Source organism: Zonotrichia leucophrys, chromosome 1 (assembly GCF_028769735.1).
Source record: "Zonotrichia leucophrys gambelii isolate GWCS_2022_RI chromosome 1, RI_Zleu_2.0, whole genome shotgun sequence".
Taxonomy (NCBI): domain Eukaryota; kingdom Metazoa; phylum Chordata; class Aves; order Passeriformes; family Passerellidae; genus Zonotrichia; species Zonotrichia leucophrys.
In genome coordinates this window covers 64,241,944-64,266,089 of record NC_088169.1, presented here as the reverse complement: position 1 = coordinate 64,266,089, position 24,146 = coordinate 64,241,944, and the positions used below count along the sequence as shown (strand labels likewise).

The 24,146-nt window shown below is 36.9% G+C and overlaps 2 protein-coding genes across 5 annotated transcripts in view; one reads left to right on the top strand and one right to left on the bottom strand.

The window, feature by feature from the left end:
- Positions 1-14,770, top strand: part of INTS6 (integrator complex subunit 6) — a 38,885-nt gene extending 24,115 nt beyond the window's left edge. For 3 of the 4 annotated variants that reach the window (XM_064715185.1, XM_064715192.1, XM_064715176.1), the window contains 13 exons: positions 793-918; positions 1,820-1,974; positions 4,711-4,863; positions 5,000-5,132; positions 5,637-5,731; positions 6,123-6,233; positions 7,789-8,004; positions 8,113-8,239; positions 9,461-9,603; positions 10,175-10,409; positions 11,145-11,516; positions 11,964-12,057; positions 14,189-14,770. In XM_064715185.1, coding sequence (XP_064571255.1) covers positions 793-918; positions 1,820-1,974; positions 4,711-4,863; positions 5,000-5,132; positions 5,637-5,731; positions 6,123-6,233; positions 7,789-8,004; positions 8,113-8,239; positions 9,461-9,603; positions 10,175-10,409; positions 11,145-11,516; positions 11,964-12,057; positions 14,189-14,282 — 2,054 coding nt within the window. In that variant the 3' untranslated portion in view covers positions 14,283-14,770. The remainder of the gene's footprint in view (positions 1-792; positions 919-1,819; positions 1,975-4,710; positions 4,864-4,999; positions 5,133-5,636; positions 5,732-6,122; positions 6,234-7,788; positions 8,005-8,112; positions 8,240-9,460; positions 9,604-10,174; positions 10,410-11,144; positions 11,517-11,963; positions 12,058-14,188) is intronic. The other variant, XM_064715201.1, reaches the window with a different exon arrangement.
- A 648-nt stretch (positions 14,771-15,418) lies between these two features.
- The window catches only part of LOC135448849 (protein FAM124A-like), a 79,435-nt gene continuing 70,707 nt past the window's right edge, over positions 15,419-24,146 (bottom strand). Inside the window, exons 7-11 of the mRNA XM_064715155.1 lie at positions 23,650-23,848; positions 22,492-22,592; positions 20,370-20,456; positions 18,332-18,415; positions 15,419-16,321 (exon numbers count right to left, since the gene is read on the bottom strand). Coding sequence (XP_064571225.1) covers positions 16,278-16,321; positions 18,332-18,415; positions 20,370-20,456; positions 22,492-22,592; positions 23,650-23,848 — 515 coding nt within the window. The 3' untranslated portion in view covers positions 15,419-16,277. The remainder of the gene's footprint in view (positions 16,322-18,331; positions 18,416-20,369; positions 20,457-22,491; positions 22,593-23,649; positions 23,849-24,146) is intronic.

Genomic DNA, 24,146 nt, shown 5'->3' with positions numbered 1-24,146 from the left:
GTAAAGCTACAGACAATTAAATGTAGCCTATCTTGGAAGAGTGAATCTGCTTTCTTCAGAAATGTTTTGTAAGGGAACTTACTTTTTTCTATTACCCCTTGGTATTGCAATTAGAAATTGTTGTAATTGAGTCTGTTCTGCAGTAGTTTTGGTTAATTCCTGTCACACCATGGTCTAAAAAAGCCAGAGTGAACGAAGTGAGTTGTTTTAGGTTTTTTCCCTCCAGAGCACACAGAATGCCTTTCAGAACACATAATAAATCTGCAGAATTGGTACTTTTCTCAGTTACAGATCATATTGTTAATATCTTCGCAATTATATTCCAGATCAAATTCAGGCATTGAGTTTATTAAGTTTTAAAAGTATTCTTCTAGTGCATCAGAGAGGGTGTAATAGAGAGGAAATGAGGAGCTTAGAGAAGTATTCCAAAAGGATTTGATTCCACTGCTTTCTGACTGTATGTAGGCTGTACTGGCAAGTGCTTTGACTGAAATTTGTGGACAGTTTAAGTGTTGATGTCTGTCACAAGGGGGAGCCCATTTCCCACGAATGAAACCAAGAATTTGAGTTACTCATTAACGGTCTAAAATACAAACATTTCCAATGAGGCACTTGTCAGTGCTTCACTAGGCTGCCTTGCTGCTTAAAAAAAGAGGGAGTGTTCAGGAGAAGCTTTAAATCAGTGATCCATACATAAATCAATGTGTGTGGTGGTTGAACAGTTTTCTGTGATCCTAGTTGAAATAAGGGCAGAAACACTGAAGAGGTTTAACTCTGACTGTTTCGTTCTAGGTCGATCATATTGTGTGTGCTCTCCAAGAATGCTGAATCAGTGTCTTGAGTCATTGGTGCAAAAAGTGCAGAGTGGAGTGGTAATAAATTTTGAAAAAGCTGGACCAGATCCCTCACCAATTGATGGTACTTGAAATTTTTTTTATACACTATGGTATCAAATGACAGGGGTGACTGTCATCAATGCAACTTAGTGAACTTAATATTGTAGATGTCAAGTCAAAAGGGAAACTGTTGCAATTTGCAACACTTAACTACAAAAAGGACTTACCTGGTAAGTCTGAAACTTTGTAGTGTCTCAAAACACTGGCTGTTGCTGCCAGACATTCTGCATTTGGTCAAACTACTCAGGTAATCTTAAATGCATTTATTCATGTCAGCATAGTTAAAGGGATTTATATGTTTTAAGCAGTTTTCAACCAGCTAGAAATGTAAATAACATGATATGGAAAGACCTGGGCTTATCCTTTTTTCTTCAGTGTATTAAAGTGGCTGTGGTAAGAGTTATAATAGCAAATACCTGGGCTTATCCTTTTTTCTTCAGTGTATTAAAGTGGCTGTGGTAAGAGTTATAATAGCAAATACCCCAGTGTGGCATTAATTTCTCATTCTGAATGGCTTAGCTAGGTCTATCTTTGGATGCTACTGAGAAGTTTGTGAGTTCTTTTAAATTTTACTTTGCTGCAATAAAAATTCTGGCAGTATTAGTCCTGTATGACTTCTTTAATGCTTGGATTTGAAGGTTCTGTTAATGACAATGGAGGAAAAAGAAACATTATAATGAAGGACTCTAGATAATTGCCTTTCTAGGCGTTCATCCTGTAAACATTCAGTGCTTATTTGGTTTCTCAGTTTGTGTTTTTGCATACTGACATGCTTACTGACAACTATCTGCTATTCTTAGAAATAATATTAACTGCAGGAAGGGATTCCCTGGGTTTATAAATCTCTAACTCTACACAGAAGTTATTAAATATTGTTCTTGAGTTTTAGCACTATTTTGACGCAAAGCCTTTTTCTTCTGTAGATGGGCAGATGGAGATATCCAGACCCTTTGGACCCCAGCCTTGGCACAGCTGTCACAAACTTATCTATGTCAGACCAAACCCTAAAACTGGGGTTCCTATAGGTCATTGGCCTGTTCCTGAATCCTTTTGGCCAGATCAAAATTCTCCAACACTGGTATGTACTGAAGATAAAGAGTTTGTGCATGCAAGAATATTCCAGTATTTCCTATTCTGTTTTTTTTTTCAAATCTTGATGTATGTATTGCATTGCAGCAAATGTGGAAGCAGTGTGACCCAAGGAGTGATGCATGCAAGCCTATAAACTACTGATGAGCAAATAACATGGGGTTTTCTTTTTAGTGACTTTGAAGCATTAGGAAACTGCTTGTAACAGATTTTTGACCCAGAACATGTTTGTTTGAACCCTGTTAAATATCAAATGGTGGCACTTGGTAAAAGCCTATCAAATTCTATTGCCTTAGAGAGGTTATTAATAAAAGATATTATGATCTTGACAACTTGAATCCCTGTGGTAGTTCTACTTTCATTCTACCAAGTGAATATAATTGTGCAGTATAGCCACAACTTCAATTTATCCAAACTGAGAAAACCTCAGCTTTTAAGTTAATTTATTAAGGATTAATTTCTTTTTCACAAAAGAATGTATGCCACTGCTTTTTTGTCTGAGAACTAGTCATTAGTATAGTATAATGCATTTTTGTGGTTCTGTTTATACTTGAAATCATTAAAGTAGAAATCCTGCAGTTGTGTAATGGTTACCTACATTTCATGATGACTTCTGTTGAATTATTCTGGGTTTTTCATATGAAATGGATGTGCTGACTAATACTCACTGAACTTGTTGCAAATTTTATCTCTTGGTTAGAAAACAGATGAAGTTGTTTGAAATCCAGATTTTTGAGGAGTGATTATGAAATTTTAGTCGTATTTACAGGTTTAGATATATTTGGCATCTGTGGCCACATTGGTTAAAGGATGTGGATGTCCTTCTGAACTGAAAGCATATATGAATAAAAGTAGGTTTTCTTTAGTCATTTAAAAAACAAGATGTCATTATGTAGTGAATATTTGAAGGCTGTTCTGTAGGAAAGCTGATCTTGTGTTTTCTTTGAATCGCTGTCAGTAGCATATCTGCCTCCATTTACTTTGTAGAGTCTGTACAGTTTGCTACTCCAGATCTTCATCAAGATTGATAAAATAAATCTTGCCAAGTAAAGAGCTGTTGAATAAAATCTTTGAAAAGCCTGAAGTTGACTTACTCAAATGGCAAAAAGATGAGCTTTTTTTCTGTTGTAGTGTGTATAGCTCTCATAACTGTAAAGCACTGTCATGTACAGCTGAATTCTTGTTGACATCAATTGAAGTTCTGAGTTGTACCTTTCTCATGCAGTGTTGGGGAGCTAAGTTGCTGATAGTGTTTCAAGACTTGTATTTCAGTACTGTTCCAACAGTAGTGTTCAAACACAGCATATGTTGCAATCAGTGTGTGTGTATGTAGCATATCTTGTCTAAGAGTTCATAGTTAAATACTTGACTTTGCCTGCCTGTTGCCTGATCCAGTGTGGAGTGGTCTCAAACAGTTCTATCACAAGAACTGTGGCTAATAGCACCACTAAGGCTTTCTTAAATGTATATGAAAGTCTGCTAATAATTATGCTGGCAGATCAACGTGTAAATGGCTGCTTCAGCTGCTCAGAGGTACAAATAGGTCTGCTGTCCAGCAAAGGATTATTGGACTTCTCAAGTCTGAGTAGTCAATTTCTTTTGCAGCTTTTTTATTCGTAGTCTGATCTTGATGGCTTGGTCAGAAACTCCACCACAACTATTTATTAGTCATATTCTTTGAAGAGCTGTTCTTTGTCCATTTGGTTGGGCCTCCTGTTTGGTGTCCAGTTGGAGAGCCCACCTTCCTCAGGGTAGAGATACTCAAAGCAAGACCAGCTCTCTTGGCAGATAACTTGTTTGGGTGGCTCATCTTAAAATGCAGAGCCTAGAGGTTAGACATAAAAATTGCTTTCAATCTGAAGTGGTATGTTGGTCCAAGAGACCTATTGTTTCTCTGCTTCGTCTTGTGTATTTGTGAGTTACTTTTTTGTAAATAGACTAAATGGAAGGAGGCTTCCCAATTGAGCCCTTACTCAGATTCTAGTGGCCTTGGGGAAGGGCTCAGATTAAGTACAACAGCTTATATTACTCCCTTCAATGGAAAGTGTAGAGCTCCAATTTTCATCACACTGAAAATTGGCTCCCCCTTTTGGCAAAAGAAATTTCAAGTTGTTAACTTACAGATGAAACTTGAAACACAAAGGTCTTTTTCCTGTGGTTAGTAAAAAGATTTAAAAAATCCAAACACTGAAATTGCTGGGATTGAAATTGTTTTTTTCTCAGGCCTAGTTAAACTGTGAGTTTTTAAGGTTTGTTTTTTTCTGAATTGACTCTACTCTTGATCTTTATAATTGTTTGAATTTTGTAGCTGTTAAATTTGCCAAGAAAGAAAAGCTCCTGGCAAAGTCAGCAAATGAAGAAGTACAGCACCTGCTTCTGGTGGGGAATGAAAATGGACATGTCCTAGAGTAGCATTGAGGATGTTTTTTGTCCCTACTAGGGCTTAGTCCCATTTGTTCACTTTTGGGTAAATGCAAGAAGTCTTTGTTGCATATTGCTCTAGACTTACTATGTGAAGTAATTTGTCATTTATTTAGAAAACAAGATTCCTTCAGAATAAGACAGTGCTAACATCATAAATTGCTTAGGACTCATTAACAGTAAATGAATCCTGTATTGAATAGGTTCCCTAAATACATGTGTTTTCAAAGAATCTGTATTGCTTCAGTTGTCATAGCATATGAATTGTTGTGCAGCCTTATTAACAGTGGAATGCTTTGTTTAGCCACCTCGCACATCTCATCCTGTGGTGAAATTTTCCTGTACTGACTGTGAGCCGATGGTCATTGACAAACTGCCTTTTGATAAATATGAATTAGAACCTTCACCACTGACCCAGTTTATCCTGGAAAGAAAATCCCCTCAGACCTGCTGGCAGGCAAGTAGAATGCATGCTGAATTGAAGTCTATGGGATGCTGTTTTTCATATATCTTATTCTATAATCAAAATAGAATGTAAAGTTTCAGAACACAATACTTGGAGTGTAAATCCAATGTAATGTGTTTTATTGCAGGTGTATGTGAGCAATAGTGCAAAATACAGTGAACTTGGTCATCCTTTTGGTTACTTGAAAGCTAGTACAGCGCTGAATTGTGTGAATTTATTTGTGATGCCTTACAATTACCCAGTCCTGCTTCCACTGCTAGGTAAATACCACTTCATACAAATTTGCTTATGTGGTAGGTAATTGTAACATTGATATACTCTAAATAGATTACTGCAGTTAATGCCAGTATTAATAACACCTGGAAAGTGAAACAAGCTACTAGAATCAGTAGCTTGTTTCACTTGTTTCCAGTTGTCTGGCCTTCATGGCTCAGACTCAGTGTGTAAGATGATTTATTCCATCATCATTTGCAGATGTTTTGATCTCACTTTCATTAAGGGGTACTTTTCTTAATCTGTTGTCTCAATACCAATTAAATTTGATAATTTATCAGGTTCCATTTTTGGCTGCAGCGTTAATCTTGTATGTGCTTGGTTTAGTTGTATGTATGTTGATTTGTAGATAGTAATTTAATAATGGAGGAATTTGCATTTCTTCAAGAGTTTCTTTAACTAGAATTTTATTTTTTAGGAAAAAAAAAGATGCAATGCTATCTAGACATGCCTTTCATTTTCTTTTGCTTTGCTTTTTTTATAACCATTAGATGATTTGTTTAAAGTACACAAGGCAAAGCCTACATTGAAATGGCGTCAGTCATTTGAAAGCTATTTGAAGACAATGCCTCCTTATTATCTTGGGGTAAGATGACTGTGTTAAAATTTCTGGATTATAGTTGTCTTTCCACTATGCATGTAGTCTCTATTTTAAGTAGAATGAGTATTAATTTAGGAGAGAATAGTTAAACTTCATACATAATGAGTGTTTTCACTGGAGTCCTCTGGGAGGCTTGAGACATGAATGCTGTGGAATTTTCTTAATTTCATAATACACTGGGACTGGTGGCATATAGATGATATTTTTGTTGACTGATTGTGTATTAATTGAACTATTTAAAAAAAATTATGCCCTGAGTGTCTTCTTTGTTGTTCTTTTTGAACATTCAGAACCTCAGATTCAATTTGAAATGGGTACAGTTAGTTGGAGTATGTATAAAGTTAAATATGACCATGCAATATATTCCATGTTTCAGCCTTTGAAGAAAGCTGTGAGAATGATGGGAGCACCAAACCTTATAGCTGACAATGTGGAATATGGACTTAGTTACAGTGTCATTTCATATCTCAAAAAGTTGAGTCAGCAGGTAATGTTGAAGCAAAAGAGCAGTAAAAACTTATTCTAATAGCAGGATAATCTTAAAATACTCAAGTTCAGTAGCTTTGTAGGAAAAAAGAGCAGAAAGATCAAGTTAATACTTTCCCATAAGCAATTACCAAAAAATAATTTTTGTTTTTTGAATTGAAGGAAAATGCAACATTTAAATACAGCCTTTATAAACTGAACTGTATGGAGACAGGAAGTACAAGTTGAGGTTTTTTCTTATTTAAGGAGCATTTTTGCTTAGCAGAGAGTAACATACTTTTGTCAAAAAAATTGTTGTCTTTAAAGATGTGTTAGTGTTTTTCAGGAAATAGAGATTTGTACTTGATGTGTCAGAATCAAACTATTCTTTCTTTGCACTTCATGCCACAAGCCAAAGTGTTCAATAAATAAGATAACTGACATAAGAGAATATCAAATAATGATGCAGATGTAGAAATGTCAGGTTATTGTTTGAAATTGCTGACCGTGTTCAGAATAGTGCCCGAATCTTTGACTAGACTCCTGCACCAGCTAAAGCATTTCTGCCCTGCTACCTCCACTTTTGAACTGTGCATGTTAAGCTTTGTGTTCAAGATGATAAAAAGTAAACTTGAAACTTCAAGAAACAGTAGTGCCAAGTACTTGTAACTTAGCTAATGAGTTTTTATGGACCAGCTTTTTCTTAAAACATGAATATAAATGATTATTTGAGGAAGCAAGTGTCCTAGAGTCTAGAGCATATCCTGTTAAATCATAGTTGTGTTGCTCACTAATCTGTGAACTGTCTCAGCCTAGACATCTTTGACTCCTCTAAGCTGTAATGACACACTGCAAATTGTACTTGAAGCTTTTGTAACTTCTGATGGGCCCTGCCAGTAAAGACTCAGTATTCTCAATACATACTCAAATTTTTGAGTAGTCTATAAATTTATGTGAAATTGCAAAAAATTGGCAGTTGTATTACTAAATTCTTTTCACTGTATTCTGTCAAAATGCTGATATTTATGAACACGTTTAATTTTGGTACAAATCTAACATAATATTGGGGGCTAGGTCTGTCTGGTTAACCAGCTGGTTATTTTCATATGTTGCACATTTTTTAATGTTGTGACTATTTGTATTGAACTTTAAAAAAGTTGGTACAATTGGGTGACTGATTGCAACTACAGTTGTGGGAAAATCAGTCTTGTGAGAGTTTTGACTGTTCTCTACAGTAACAGCTGAACATCATACGAGTACAGATAGATCTGCAGAGAATTACTAGTCAAATGGTGGCATTTTATGAAAATAAAAGCATTGCATGCATATTGGTGCTTAGATACTGTAATGGGCAGCAGAGGAGAAATATGCAGAAAACTGTTCACTATATTTAAAACTGTAGTAGGCATTAAGTGGTTATGTATTAAGCACTCCTTAAGCACTCAGCCTGATTATGGTCATCATAGTGTGTTAGCACATTGTTGAATCTTGTAGGTAGGAATTTAAAATGAATAAGTCTGACTAATCCTTTTAAGAGCATATTGTCAATTTTATTTATTTATTTATTTCAAATTAAGGCCAAAATAGAGTCCGATAGAGTCATTGGCTCTGTAGGCAAAAAGGTAGCGCAAGAGACTGGAATTAAGGTCAGAAGCAGATCACACAACCTGTCTATGGCACATAGGAACGATTTTCAACATCTGCTACAGGGGATTACTGGGGAAATTCCTCATAGACCTCTAGACCTCAATATGAAGGAGTATGCTGGGTTCCAAATAGCTTTGCTGAATAAGGTAAGCACCACTGTGTGTAATGTTGTTATTTTCAATATACTTCCATTGAAATGCTAGATATTGTTTCTTACAAGGCATTAATTGGAATTTCATTTACTGGAACCATAGGATTTGAAACCTCAGACATTTAGAAATGCTTATGACATACCCAGAAGAAATCTTTTGGATCAGTTAACACGAATGAGATCTAATTTATTGAAGAGTACTTGCAAGTTCCTCAAAGGACAAGATGAAGGTTAGATAACAATTTATATTTTGTCTGCCTGGGATGTGATCATTGCTAAAAACGATGTAACAAATAATGTAGTTCTTTAAAACTTGTGGATGTCTGCTCTTGGCATTAAACTGCATGGATTTTTTTTATATGCTTTATCCTTACCTTATTGGAAGAAAAAATGGTGAGAACAGAAAGATTGCTGATTCACTGCTTTATCCTTAGGACTGTGTGAGGGGACTTGGGCTTTCACAGAAGTTTCTTTGTTCACTGTTTTTCCTGACTTTCATGGATGTATCTGATAAAATCAAAGGGCAGTTCTGAACATGATGATCTCTCTCAGTAGAAGTGGATTATGAGCAGTGGGGAAAGTAAGCTAGCTCACTGGATGCTGCCACTGATTGTTTTTGCCTGTTGAGCCAACACCAAATGTTTCAGTACTCACTAATTTATTCCTTTACCTTTTTTCCTGTGTCTTCTGGCACTGCTTTGTGGCATTTAACCAAAGATGTTGAAATAAGTAGAGTGAGAAGGGCAATGCAAGTGAAAGCTTGTGCTGCATTAGCGCTGCCACCACTTAGGTCAGATTAACATCTGTACATTTCACATTACATTATCACTTTGTCAGAGTAGTTGTTCTTCAGGGAGGAGGATTAACTCATGTCAAGAATTTTTTTCTGTGTTTTTTTCCAGATCAAGGCTTGGCAACTCTAAAACTAGGACAAGTTTAAAATCAGCTCCTATGGTTTTTTAAGAGTTGGTTGATTTATGGTGATCAAAAGTCACCCTTACTCTGGGAAAATGCTGGCCTTGACAATTAAGTTTTGGGTTGCTAAAATTGGACAAAGTTATGTAAAATCTGTGTGCAGCACAGTATTCCTACTTTGCTTTAAAATATCTTTTTTTTGTAGTAATGTATTAGTTCTAATTTGTTCCTAGTCTGCTTTTCCATCCATTGCTTTGCTGTAAAGTTGGGACACATTGGAAAACTAACGTCTGTGCATGACACCTTTGGCTTTTTTGTAGTCAAAATGATAAATCCCCGAGACATGTCCTGATTCCTTTGAGCAAGTCTCCTGAAGTGTTATAAATACCAGTTGGGCAAGAAAAATGGTGAGCTTTGTACAGCTGTTATGTTAATGCATATGATAAGTCTGAACACTAGAGATATGAAACGGATATAGACTAAATTCTCATAATGTGAGCAGTACTATGTATTAATTAACTCCTCTGTTATAATAGATCAAGTTCACAGTGTACCTATAGCACAAATGGGAAACTACCAGGAGTATCTAAAACAAATACCTTCTCCACTCCGAGAACTTGATCCTGATCAACCACGAAGGCTTCATACATTTGGCAATCCATTCAAATTGGACAAAAAGGTGACATTTCTGTAAAGCTCTTGTAAAAATGTGCTTTTGTGTGTCTGTTACTGCCTACATTGTTCTTTGAGTAGTCTGTTGGAGAAACCCTTTCAAATACTTGTAAAAGAAATGGCTGCAAACTGTCTCAGTTTTGCTTTGATCAGTAGTATCTTATGGAGGGCAGCCTTTATTGGAACACCAGTATTATGTTTCTAAATTGTATTATAACTGAAATATTTGTCTCAAAGTGGAGAGTCTTGGCTGTCTCTTTTATCCAAATCTCTTGGAATTGACCAAACTGCCAGTGACATTTAGAGGTCTTGTATTAAATACGTGAGTCTTTTTTGCAACTACTGAAAAGGCAGTTTGATGGCCCACTCCCCTACCTTACTTGTCAGACTGCTGGATAAGGGCCTTAAGCACATTTATGTGGTCTTGCTTGACAGTTTGGAATTCCAAACATAATGGTATATTGTATGTAACTCATACACATGCTAAACATTATTGTAATGTCAGAGCATTTATTGTACCTTATGTTACATGGTTTTGGTGTGAAGCTTAAGAATTCTTCCCATTAAATTAATTTCAGGGAATGATGATAGATGAAGCAGATGAATTCGTATCAGGACCTCAGAATAAACATAAAAGACCTGGAGAACCAAATATGCAAGGGATTCCAAAAAGACGACGTTGTATGTCCCCCCTGCTCAGAGGGCGACCACCAACTCTTCCAGTTGTCAATAACCACATTGGAGGAAAAGGGCCCCCTACACCAATTGCACAAGCACAGCCTGACCTTATTAAACCCATTGCTATTCACAAAAGTAAGTGAATCTTCAAAGTCTTTAAAGTTTGTTTTTAATTTATCTGAAAAAACTTATTTGTGTAAAAAAACCTGCTGGTTAATTTGTGAAACATGGCAATTTTATCCCCCTCTCTTGAAAAAAAAGTACTTAAGTGTGTGTGTCTGGGGCTAATTACAGAGTTCATATAGTCCTTTGGATGGAAGTTTTCCATATAGCTTCTAAGTATAAACAATGTATTTCCTCTCTCCTGAGGAGACAGTGTAGACAATTAGAAGAGTTTTCTTCCTTTGCCTGGAAATTTAGATACTCCAGAAGTATCACAGGATGAAGTTAGTTTGAATCTTGCTCTTGAGCAGTGAAATTACTTCCTGGGTATGAAGCTGAGGAGCTGTATAACTCTCTTATTCACTGGTTAGTACTAAAATAAATTAGGTTAGTTTGATTTAAAGGGAGAAAGACACCATGTCATAAAATCATTGTTTACAGGTGGTTTTTCTTTGTTGTTAGTCCACATAGTAATTTCCTTTTTTATGCAAATAATATACCTGTGATTTTTTTTTTCGAAGTCATTAATTGCCAGGAGATAGTGACAGGCTCAGTGTTATAATCCACAAACAAGCTTTCTTATACCTGGCATGTACAGTGGACTCTGTGAGCTGGAGCATAGTTTAAAGAGTCTAATGCTGATCTGGTTCATTGACTTGTATGAAATAAGGAATTTGAACCTAGCAAGTGTAATTTTTGTTTTTTCAGCATCAGAAACACATAATGAAGTTGGAGTTGATGATGTCATTGAGAATCACAGTACAGACTCCCTTTCATCAGATGTTTTCCCAAATGCTGTGGATTCAGAGTTTTCACTGTCCTCTTCACCATTCAATTCCTTGGATCGACCAACAGCTCCTACAGAGGATGTAGGCCATGAACATTTAGGGAATAATTTGAATGCTGATGGGTTTTTGGAGAATCACGAGGAATCAGGTAGTAAAGAGCAAAGTCCAGAAGAGAACTTGACAATGTCTTCACCTAGCAAAGGGAAAAAGCCAGTGCACTGCAGGAGTTCCAGAGAGATTAATATAGAGCTAAGAGCACAAATTATGAAAGAGATCCGAAAACCGGGAAGGAGTAAGTATACTGAATTTCTTTCAGATAATTGGCATGAAAGTTAAACAAAGAATTCATGTTAGATCACTATTTTAGAAGTGTACTGGACCATGAGACTGAAGCAAAATTAAATTTCAAGCTGAAAAGATTTGTTTTAAAACCTCTGCTAAAAACTTACTGTAGGAGTCATTAAAACATTGCTATACTTAAGCAGTGTTCATGAAAGTCATGTTTTTTATATCAATACTAGAATTAACTTGATAGGTGTTAGTAATATCCTAAGGTGCAATATCATGGGTTTTTTTATATTTATTCTCATTAAATAAGATGTTCTTGCTCCAGTTGATAGGAGATACAGCTTAAAAGTTTACAAACATTGGATGTTGCATTTCACTCAGATCTATTACAACAGATATCTGTATAGGCATCTTTTAAATAACTGATGTTTCTGTTCTCTTGACATTTAAGAATATGAAAGAATCTTCTTTTTGCTGAAGCATGTGCAAGGGAGCTTACAAACCCGGCTGATATTTTTACAGAATGTTATAAAAGAAGCTTCAAGGTAGGTAACAGGATTGTATTATTCTTAAAAAACTGCACCATGTTGTGCCATGTATAATTGCTGGACAATCACACAATTGTTTGAAACCATGCTTTGCACTGCAAGTAAATAATTCCCCATGAAAGAGCAGAAATGCGTAAGCTTCTTGAGGTGTTGTTTGTAAAAGCTTACCTTTTTCCCTTGGATTTGGCCTTAGAGATGTTAGCAAATGTAACTGCCAAATCCCTGCAAATGTAGATGGACAATGGTGTAGAAAGAGAAGGTAACTTTAATTGGAATTATTTTTTTAAAGTTCAGGTGAGTGTACTGCTAATTTGAAAATGTAATGGAGCTGCCAGTTACTTGGAATTAGGCTTTCAGAAACACCATCAGCTCAAAATCTTGTCCTAAAAATAGTTGTTAAATTCAAGTATGCTCATAAAGATATGTCTCTACTCTTCAGCATACTTCATTCAGAGATAGCGTAGTCCAGTCTGAGACTTTGGAAATGGAGGTGGCTTTTCTCTGAAGAAGAGTGACTTGATAAGGATTTAAACCCTGTGTTTTTCATCCAGGTAGAAACTGTTCCTTACAGTATCTTTAGACTGTCCATACTTAGCTTTCTACATGCTTACTGAGAGGAAAAAAGGAGAAATGTATTAGAACCAATAGTGTTTGAGTTGCAGGGAATAAATAATTCCAGGATCTTGCAGGGATTGTAAATATAACCAGAACTTTGAGGCTTACTTCGGAAACCTCAAAGAATAGCTGCTTCTTATTCTCTAATACGTTTTGTAGTGGTCAACTATTTTCCTGTGGCATTAAGCAAATTTCATGATTAAAAATAAAATAATTTTAGGAGAAAACCATGCCTCTCAAGGTATGCTGAATGTTGGACATTGCTACAGATCCTCTAGCCTTCTATTGCCAGCTTGGTGGGGCATGTAAATGTATGTAGATCATGCTCTTCCTTTAGCAACCATGCTTCCTTTTGCATGATTGTTACATTGCCTGTCAGAGTTGTTCTATATGTTGCAAATTATGCATTCTTCCTCACTGTCACAGCACACCATAACAATACTATTGCTCTTGGAGTTTGTGGCAGCCCTTAGTGGGGCTGGAATTTTTGTGCTGTAAAATTAGGCTTTTAAGATCACCTGTGGCTCTCATATCTCTTGCACAGTCTCTTTATTCCAGCTGTCTTTAGTTGACAATTCTACACAATTTGGCAATGGTTGAGTTTTGCTCTTGGATGCATCAGGGATTATGAGAGGCTTGTGATCTGGAAATTAGGAGAGGGGTGCCATGTCTCTGTGAGCCAAGGGAATGGACCAGGATGCCTGACTGGAACTAGAGGCTTCTGCTGGGGTTTAGTGAAGTCACAGGACTGAACTTGGGATATAGTTCTTGTCATTGCTGCTTGTCTTTGAACACACATATGGCTACCAAAGCATTGGTCAGAAGTGGCTTCTCCGAAGTGCAGAAATGTTGCAAGGGGGAGGGTTTGGCTGGGACCAGCTAGGAGTTGTACTTCCTGAGGTAGGGGTGTAAGCAGAGGAGACAGAATGGCCTGCTGATCAAATCTATACAACTGATATGGAATAGAGCTGCAGAGACTCCAGAGGTATGGGGTTTGGATGCCTGTATTTTCCTTTAATTTCTTTCTCAAAGTTTTAACTTGTGTTGTTTGTCAGGAAATCTGCTTTGCAGATTTGTGTAATGGCTGTTCCTCCACCAGTACCAGCTTTGTTAACTGGGGTGAATGCATCATGAAGGCATGCAAATAATCCCTAAAAGCTGTTTGCCAGCTTTAGGATTACAGTTTTTGATGTATATTTTATTTCTGTGCTTCAGAACTTCACTTCTGGAAGCAACAAACTCTTAACTGTCTTTTTCCTGGATTTCTGAGAGCTGAGTGATGTTCAGCTATAATAAACACTTGTAGTTTTGTATTCAGCAAATGGAAAAGCAAGTTAGTGGTTTACCAGAATGTTGGGAGACAGTGTATGTGTACAAATGAGGTATGTGTATACCTCATCATGCACTGCTCCTGAACTAATAACTAAAGTTTCCAGAGTTCAGTTAAAATTTTGTCAATGATGTTTTGTGTATTACTCTGTGCATCCATTGTAATGCTTTCTTTTAAATCCAGGTTTAAAAAACGAATGCTGATAGAACAGCTTGAGAGTTTTCTGGAAGAAATCCATCGCAGATCCAATCAGGTCAACCATATCAAGAGCAGCTAAGAAACTGCACATGAGAGAGCCACAGCAGGGCACTGCTGTTCTTACTTGCATTCATTTTTGACATGCACTCTTATCTCAAGTTCCTGTACCTGAAAGAATGAGAAGCTGCTCAATAAAGTGATGAGAAGTATCAATCATCCTTTTTTTTTTCTTCACTTCTGTTATTTTTGTAATGTGAAATATACTACAAAAACATTTTTATTTAACTAAATTGAGAACTTCTTGCTTGTCATGGACATAAGTGTCACTTGCCCTCAGGTTCTATTTTCTTAATCTTACCTTCAAAACTATCACCTCTTAAGGTTGAACTTTGCCAAAAAGTTGCTTTGTAATTTTCAAAAAGTAAAAAGCACATACATTAAACAAGGTAATGTTTTGTATATACAGTTATTTTGGATATATTATTGTAAGTTGTATAAATGTATTTTGAAAAATATTTAAGAAAAGCACTTTTGTTATTCCATCAATAAAATCTCTATTTTAATCTTTGTGTAGGTTTGAGTATAGTTTTTATCAAAATTATTTGTTTTGCCTTCCCTTTCCAGAGCTTGTGTTCTGGTATCTGTGTTAGACACTGAACAGTGGGTTTGTATCACTGGATGTTCTGCTGTTAATCAGAATGAGGGAAAAAGAGCTAATGCTGAATTGCAGCTACAGTAGGATATCTTGTGTACTTTGCATTTTGGTGGCCAGCATAACAAAGTGATGTTTTGTAAGCACATCTGTAGCCATGACAAACCCTGTGGTTTTATTGAGGGATACAATGCAGTAAGCAGGGGTCAGTAGCCTTTGAGGAAGGCTGCACAGAGGTTTTCTGTGTCAGAGGATTTTACGGGTTTACAAGTGTGGGAACAGCCACAGAGTGCTGCTGCCTGGACACGAAATATCATTGGTTGCTTTACTGGCCACATCGTTCAGCTGTGCTGGATGCTCTGGGTTATCTGCAAGGCTTTGTTTGATTCAGTGGGAGCTGATTAAAACAGTCCTCTCTGATGCTTTTCTTGGGAGTAGTGGTTTGCTGTCTCCCCCCAAAATCTTTATGGACCTGGGTTTCTGATGCTTGTGCCATGAGTTGCTGAACGCTTGCCATATCCCAACTTTTGTCAGGATGCTGAAAACCAGCCCCCATTTTTCATGATGCCAGGAGTCCCATTCAGTGTTTTTCTGGAATGTCTGTTCTATGTTGTGTGTGCTTCAAAGGCAGTGGAGGTAGTGCTGCTGTCTCTTTTAGCAGTATTTGTTTGGTCACTGAGTGGGTATTTCTGCTTCTTACCTGCTTTGTCAAGAGCAGGCTGCCCCTGGCACATGGTAGAATCACCATCCCTGGAAGCATTCAAAAAGTGTGTTGGTGTGGTGTTTAGGGACTTAGTTTAGTGGGGGATGTGGCAGTACTGAGTTAAAGGGCAGACTATGATCTAAGAGATGTTTTCCAACCTTCATGGTTCTATGATTGTGTCAGTTTTGAAAATGCCTTTGAACTTCATTTTCTTTTGACATCATTTCGCTGCTTGCTTGTTACCTTCTATATCAGCTGGGTTATAACTGTCTGAGGTCAGGCTGAATTTTGGTTTTATTCTTAAGCTTTGGACTTCAGGACAAGGAAATGAAATTGTGCTTGAAAAATAACATCACAAAGCTTTCTTGTGGGTTGTTTTCACTCAAATCACCTACATAGCAACAGTCAAGCTGACTTTAGCCATTATAAAGTTGAAGAGAAGCTGTTGGCTCATATTGTTAAACATTTAGGAGGCTAAACCTGTTCCATTTTTTTGCAGATGTTTATTTGGACACTGTCTTTGCTGTAGTTGTGGTGCTGATGATTCCTAGACAGCTCTAAGTTTCAACAGTGTCTACAATGCAATAAGGTAGTGGTGATTCTTGGAAAAGTGATATGCTTAAAACTGTGTTTTAATAAATACATACAATGTAGCCTTTAATTTCATTGGAGGAAAGTTCATCACAGGAGGAGCAGAAGTCAGTATATGCATTTAGTGCTTATGATGAAGGATTTGTAACTCTTCCTATAAAAAGTACTGAACCTGTAAATGAAAACAATATTAACATTATTTCAGTTTGGGGCCGCATTGTCTAGGTGCAGTACAGTTTAAATACATAAGTTAGGCATGGAGCTAGCAGATCATAGAATTGTTCACTGTATGGAAAAACTGACTGCAATTGCATGCTTGTCTTAAAATAATCTAAACATTTCTGTATTAAAATCACCTTTCCAAATAACTGGTAACCCAAACCAGGAACTTGCTAAAATCTGAAACCTAAACTGAGCAAAACAGAACCTAAGTTCTTAGTGTTCATATTTTAGTTACAGAAGAGAATGAAATGACTGCCTCAGGTTGACTGGTTTGGTTGGTTATTTGTAATGTTACCTTGCTTGTCCTTCAAAGACAATGTGCTTAAACCTGAAATTCAGATTAAAAAACTCTAAAAGTTTTCAGCTATTTTGAGCAGAACTGTTCTATTTTAAGTATTGAAAAACATATTTTGCCTATTACTAGAAAATTGATGCAATGAATACTTTTGGTCTACATAAAGATTCATTAAGAACTTTATGGGCATAGAAGTTTTAAGCACTTTTAGACAGGTGGATGAAAAATAGATCTTGTTTATCTGTTCAAGTTTTCCGTACCTCAAAAACCTGAATTACTAAGTCTGAGCAAATGAAATGACTGAATGTTTTCACTTTTTGCGTTAAAAAGCTTGAATTACAGAGATTATTTTTGATTTTGAGTTGATTGGAAGGTATGTAGTTTATGTTTCACATAAAAATCCTGTTTTACAGTCTGATTTCCTTCCTCTTTATATAATTTATATATATATTGTAAACTGACCATTTTATTCACCAAAGTAAGTTTGTTCTTAATCCTGAAGAGTCTGTGGCTCATGTTTCACAGGTGAGCTTATTAATGCCTTTTTATTCTAAAATTCTGTATTTGCCAAGTAAAATACTTCTATTCATTGACTGGTAATGATTGCCAAAGCATATTGAAAACAAAATTCCAACCAAGGCAGTAATTTTCTCTTTAGGTGCTTGCGCTGTGGTCAAAATTCATGATACGGGTTTTTAAAACAAAATGTTACACAGGTATTCACTGACTAAGAGAACAGTGTGTGTTGCTTGGAAGCCGATAAGGGGAATTATTTCTGTCTTTGTGCTAGGCCCCAGTGTTTTACTGAGCCCTATAAATATCTGTATGTTCCTTGAAGGTCTAAATGGCTGTGACCCCAGTTAGGAGAGAAATGTGGTGGTTTGAACGATTTGTGGGAAAATACTTCAGGTGCAAAATTACTGCGTTGTTAGGAATGATAAGAGTTGTTGGATATTGGCCTGATGCTTTAGCATAGCAAATGCCTGCTAAATGGCTGAATAATGCAGTTCTTTATTACTGCCAACAAGCTAAAGGGTATTTTATTTTAGCAGACATTCTGGAGTAACTTAATGTGATTGGATGTCTGAAAGGAGACTCATAATCCACTACTGAAGCTAAAGGAGCACTGTGATGCTTCACTCTAAGACGTGCTCTGCAGTTCCGTTTGGGTTTTTGGGTGGTTTTTTGTCCAGGGGCTAGGGGAGGTCATTTGCAAGAAAAGAGTTAACAGTTGCAAAGACATTTTTTGGCAGAAGTCTGTTTGCTATCAGTATAAGTTTCCTTTATAGGGAAAGGTTTCTATTTTCACTACTTCAGATGTTAATCCAGCTGGTCCAGCCCGTTTGTAACTTGAATTGCTCTGTAGAGATCAATTTCTGATGCTGGAATGTTCAGCATCTGTGAGATCTCTCTAGTGCCTATAGTTTTGATGGAAATTTTTTTAGCACATACTGCCTCTCTAAAGAAGAGGCTAATCTGGCTTCCTAGACTTCTATGACTGTTATACATTCTTTTTAAGGAAATGAAAATCTATGCTTTAAAACCCCAATCCCACTGTTTCTATAGTTGTTTGAAGTTTCCTGGACTGAGGAATGGCATGCTATTTGTATTGATTTCAGTGCTGTGTAGGTGGGATTCTGCTCCTGAAAGGCAGAGCATGCATACCTGTATTAGCTTGTCTCAGGAAGAATATAAAAGGTCGGTCTGCTTTGAAAATAGGTGTTCGAGATCTTTTCAGTAAGACCATTGCTGTAATGCAACAAAGAAAACATCAGTAAAATGTATATTTTTTCTTTCCATCTTCTCAAGCACTGGCTAGTACCTTGACTTTTGAGTTGCTCCTCTGCTTTAAGACTAAAACAACAAATTTATCTAAGTGAGATCAGTCTGGCAAAATTAACATGTGAGGAGTTGTGAGACTACATGCAGGTGATTCATGCGTATTTCAATGCTGAATGGTGTTCTGCCTGGCATTGGATTTCAGAGGTGATTTGTGTTGTCATCACATTCCTAACTCTGCTGAAGTCATATCTATTCCCTTACCTGTTAGCCAGTTCCTAGCTATGCTCTTCTGGTGAAAAAGATAAGCAAGGCACAAATGTAGTTCCTTATCCAATTGGGAGGCAAGCAGCAGAGAAATACCTACATCATCCTGGAATTTCTCTTGTCAGAACTCTCAACAAAATCTCAAGTATCCTCAACTCAGTTTATGACTGTCTTTCCTCTCTGTTGTGGGTTAATTATTCAATTAAATAAAGAGTTTTTAAGACTTATGATGGCTCAGCTATTATTAAAATACATCTTGTTTAAATAAATTCTTCCTTTTAGCTATATAGTATTAAGAATACCTTGTCAAAAACTCTACCACTACACCCACCAGATCTAGATTATTTTTGAACAGTTAAAACAATGGAACTAGTTTGAAAATTCATTTGAGACACAATAAAACTAGTTTAAGAAGGCACTATTTTGGTGCTTGAAAAAAAAAAAAAAAGGCCTAGCTTCAAGTCATCATGTGACTAGATCCAGAGCTTTTAAAGTAAACAATAAATGTAATTGCAGGTTTTAAAATCTGCTTGTCAGCTTGGTCTGACAGGAGTTAAGGGATGTTTTAGCATTGGTTTCAAGGGGATAAAGGTATTTTTCTCTCAGTTTTTCATGTGTAACTGAAGTCACCTAAAAATATTTCTTTTGTATGGGCCTTACCACAAAGTTATTAAAAGTATTACTGCTCTGATAGAGATTAAAACTGTTGCAAAAGCTAACCTTTCTGCAGAGCTGTACAGTTTTAACTTAGTTATGCCAGATGTGCTCTACACACCCCCATATGTACATGTGTGTCTTACTCAGGGCTGTTTATAGAGGAATACTGAATACATCAATTCAGGTGTGCCCAGGTTCCTTTTTGGCATTGCAGCTGTGGGATGTTGGGATGTGCAACAGTTTGGGCACCACAGAGATGCACTGCCATGCTCTCCACATGCCTCTTGAATTCCTCCCTGGGAGCAAGGAGAAGTGATGGAGTGCCCTGGTCCCCAGCCAAGGACCCACCAGCACTTGTGGTGTGGAGCACATTTCTCCTTGGTGTACAGCCCAGGGAAGCAGGAAGGTGAGATGTGGTTAATGGTGAATGAGTGTGTACTGACTGGGTAGTCCATGGCTGAGATTTTGCTCTGAGTCTCCCACTCACCCAGTCCCATCTGCTCATGTGGAAGTGGTCTGTTAGCAGGAGCTACCAGACTGCACATGAAGGTCACACTTAAGAGTATATAAGAATCAAGCTTGTCTGCATAAAACTTGTCCATCATTACCATTAATGCTATCAAAGAAATCATCCTCAAATCCTATAACACGGTCTGTAGACAAAATATTACTAACCTTTTTTATTTTTTGTTCTTATGATCTGAACAAATACTTAACCAGCAGAAAAATAAGTGGTGTATTTTCTCAAACTGAATTTTCCCTGAACTGGAAAAGTTGTTTTTTTCATTTCAGCCATTACACCTTAGTTGGACATCAAAAATTAAAGTTTCTTATGAGCAATTGCAAAGGTAAAATGGAAATGTGTTAAATACAAAAGTTTGTTAGGCATACATGTGAATTCTACCATGCTTGTTTGTTTTGTTTTATATAAAAGACTAGTAAGTTGATTTTATAGTGGTAAGCTCTAGAAGTGAGAAGTTTGTCTGAGTATTTGATTTACCTGTAGATCCTGATGCCTTTGTACCATCTTCTGTTACTTCAATCTCTGCTTTATGGATAGCTTCTGAAATATAAAGACTATCTTGCTCTGCAAAACCCCCAAAATTAAGAAGTTATTTTCTGCATTTCATTACAAACATATTTAAAAAAATAATTAGAATGCTTTTACCCTTCTTTGTGCAGAATCTAAGGATCACATAACTTAAGTATTTCAGCCTTTGACTGTTCTCACACTATATGGTTAGAGTGGATTGAATGCTGAATGGGAGTTGCTAGTTTGAGAGGTCACCACTTTGTGGTGGAAGGCAAGGTTACATAGTGAGAATAGAAACTTTACAGAGTGAGGGCAATGAAAGAACTGAAGAACCCTTGGAAAGGAAAATGTAGAAGAAATGTTCTTCAGGAAGAAACAATGGAAGTGACATAAAATGAATCTTGGAAAAGAATTAATTTCAGAAAGACACTGAAGAGAGTTTTACAAGTCTGCTTTTCTCCAGCTGCCTGTACAAGGCAGAAAGCAGGAAAGGTAGAGAAGTTTCTTTTTTTTCTTGTCTGAATTCAAGGATCAAGTCCAACATGTAGGTCAAATCAAAGAAATGCTAAAAGAGTTTCATCTATTTCTGTCCTAATTTTGTCTAGTCAGAAAAACTGGGAGGGAATCAAGCAGGACAAAACTAAGGAGAGGAAGAATTTTAAAAAATGGATAAATCTTACACATTGTTCAGGGGGAAAAAACAAGCTTTCAAGTCTAAAAAAGCTATTTCTGGTCTGAAATGAAGTAACACATTTATTTGCTAAATGTGGTCTGAGAGTAAATATTTTTAAGCTTATCCTTCTGCTTCATACAGAAGAGGAAATGAAAACTTACCTATGAAAATTTACCTTTTTTTCCCCCCAACTATCTATTGGTTAAGTAAAAGATATATTTTCCTTGTGAACTCTGCTTTACATAACTCTTAGACCACATAGAACCCTACTGCTACAACATGGTGTGTAAGGCTAGAACTAAAAAGGGTCTCAACATATCCTTTGTTCCATAACCCTGCCAGGGCAGGATCAAATATTTCTACAAGCCTTATCCTGTATGCCAAAAGCCAAAGGGAAGCTGGTAAATTATATTGTTTATGGAATTAATTTCCCCAAAGTATTTATCTTATTTAAATAGGTATTAACTTTATAAAATACATCCTTGTGTAATTTATCAGTATATTAACATTTGTTTGCAATAAGCAAAGCAGCAGTGAGCAGTAACAAATTATTTTAATGTTCATCTCTGTGCAGGCTGAGATCTGTATTGCAATGGAACATTGCTATGTTCAATTTTAAGAGCAGCATAAAAAACTCCATGAGTAATGTGCCTTGTGAGGTTCATCCCAGGAAAGCAACTTTTCTGTAAAAGGACGTTTGTCTGAATTAGAGCAATTTCATTTATTCACTCACATGCACAAGAATGTGAGCTGCTTGCTGGGCAGCTACACTCGCAAGTCTTTACTGTGAGCAGAAATGACTTAAGTTGAAATATTTTGTTGCTGGAAGGAGTCAAAAAGAATAAATAATGTGGATTCTTTATTTTTCATTTAATATTAAATGGGGATAAATTTCCCAAGGAGCAGAGGAATTTAGCCATTACAACAGTATTTTAGCAAAGGAAAAATATAACTTTGTATACTGATTACTGGATTAGCAAGACAATACAGCCTGGGCATAAACCAGCATTGTTTGCAATGTCAGGAGTTGGAATATACACTTGTTGGACCAGCATCCCTCTCACTGTTAAATAACTATTTGAAAACACAAACAGGAATGTAAGTTTTACTAAAGCATCCTGAATTTTTGAATAAATAGCCGTTTTCCCAGGCCTACACTGTCTTGACAGTTTTAATCTTATAAACAAGAAAAAATTAAGTTCAAGACCAAAACCAAACCTGTCCTTTTCAGGTTCCTCTTTCCTAGAAAACAGCTCAAAATGTAATTGCAGTTGAGTGTGAATTGTGCTTTAGAGTTTCACAGATAAAGAAGTGCAATCAATTCATAAGAGCCAGGCAGGTCTAACAAATCATTCAAATGTAAGAATCTGCAACTGTTGGGTCAAGGATAATTTTGTATTCAGTCAAGCCTCTTACCTGAAATGCCTTTAAAATTAGCAGTGATGGGATCAAATGCATCTCTAACTCCCAAGGCAGAAAGAACTGTCTTTAGGTCAAAAAGGCTTTGAATACTGAACCTGAAATTATTATGATAGACTTTATTTAAATGCAGGATTTGTAGAGTTTTGTAGAATTAAACACCATTAACAGATACAATTTATTTCAAGCCTCTGCATTTCATCCATGTCTTCCTGTATGAGCCCAGTGCATTGTCTGATGGTGTGTTTGCAGAAAAGTAGCTCACTTTCACCTGAAGCCATTAACAGAAGGAATCCCTCTGTTGCAATCAGATTGCTACTAAGTCTTCTTGACATGTGAATTCTGCATTTTCACAAAGTGTTCTCTTTCTAATATTATTTTTGGTTATAGCAAATGGACCTTGGAAATATTTCCCAAAAATTAGCTTGAAGAAAACAAATATAAATGTCCACACTGGTTTTCAGTGCTCTGTTAATGTCATGAATATGTTGTAGGGGATGTGTGTAATGAAGCCCTTCCATACTAATCCATACAATGGATATAGTCACATAAACCCTTCTGTGCCTAATTCCTCCTGCTATGCAATTTCTCTGGAGTAGATGACAGAAAATACCTCCAGCATAGGTGTTTGCTAAAACAACAACTGACTAAAGTGGAAAATGGATGAGTGAAACCTGCTTTGTGCATGGAAAGATGGTTATGGCTGCTGGAGGGGGGCCAAGCTCTTTGTCCCATGCTTTTTTAGTACTCTGGCAAGTTTAAGAAAGACAAAATAGTGTCTTTTTTCTTTAGGAGGTTACATGTTTATTCTTCCCTAAACAAAGAGAAAAATGAGTGTGGGAAAGGTCTAGCAACATTTCTCTGGTTTAGATCCTTAAAGGATTTATACCCCAAACAAATTGTAAGTAAAAGCTGTAGGATCAACTGAAATACTTGGGGTTTTTTAAACAGTACAGAGTGTAACCAGAAAGTCTTGTCATTCCTGGCTCACCTCTTTTGTGGTTTAAGAAAGGGTTAGGGCATCTCTGATCATGTGATGAATAATGAAACCAAAAGCATGTAATTTGATTTTGCTAACACACTGCTTGTGTCAGCACTGGTCACATGGAATTCTGACAGCTAAAGTAGTGAATCCAGTGTGCTAACATTGCTTACCTAGGCAGAAAAATGTCCATCTTTGTTCTCTTCAAGCTGTTGGCCCAGAGAGTTATGGTTTTGGCAGAAAGGTGAGACTCAATCTGGGACAAAGGTGTTCTTTTGTGGCTGGGAAGCACTAGGAACATGCTGAGTTTCTCTCCCAGGTAGGGTAACTCGACCACGCTGAAAGCCTCCAGAGCTGCAGTCTGGAACTGGCCTGTGGGTGGGCAAAGAGAGATTCTATTTCATCATTCAAGGGGAAGAAAACCCCTAACCCACAACCCATGCTGGGGTCAGCAGGCAGTTCAGAGCAGCTGTGGTGGGATGTAGGGAGTGGTTTCCAACTCTTGGGCTCCTGCAGCCAGCTCAGGCTGCTGTGAACTCACCCTGTGTGACAGAAACACAGATACCTTGGCAGAGCAGTGCCACTGATAGCACCTGAAGAAACACCTCAACAGAGCATGGGTATTTTATTACTGTTTCGTATAACAGCTGTCCTGCTTGCTCGGTTTGGG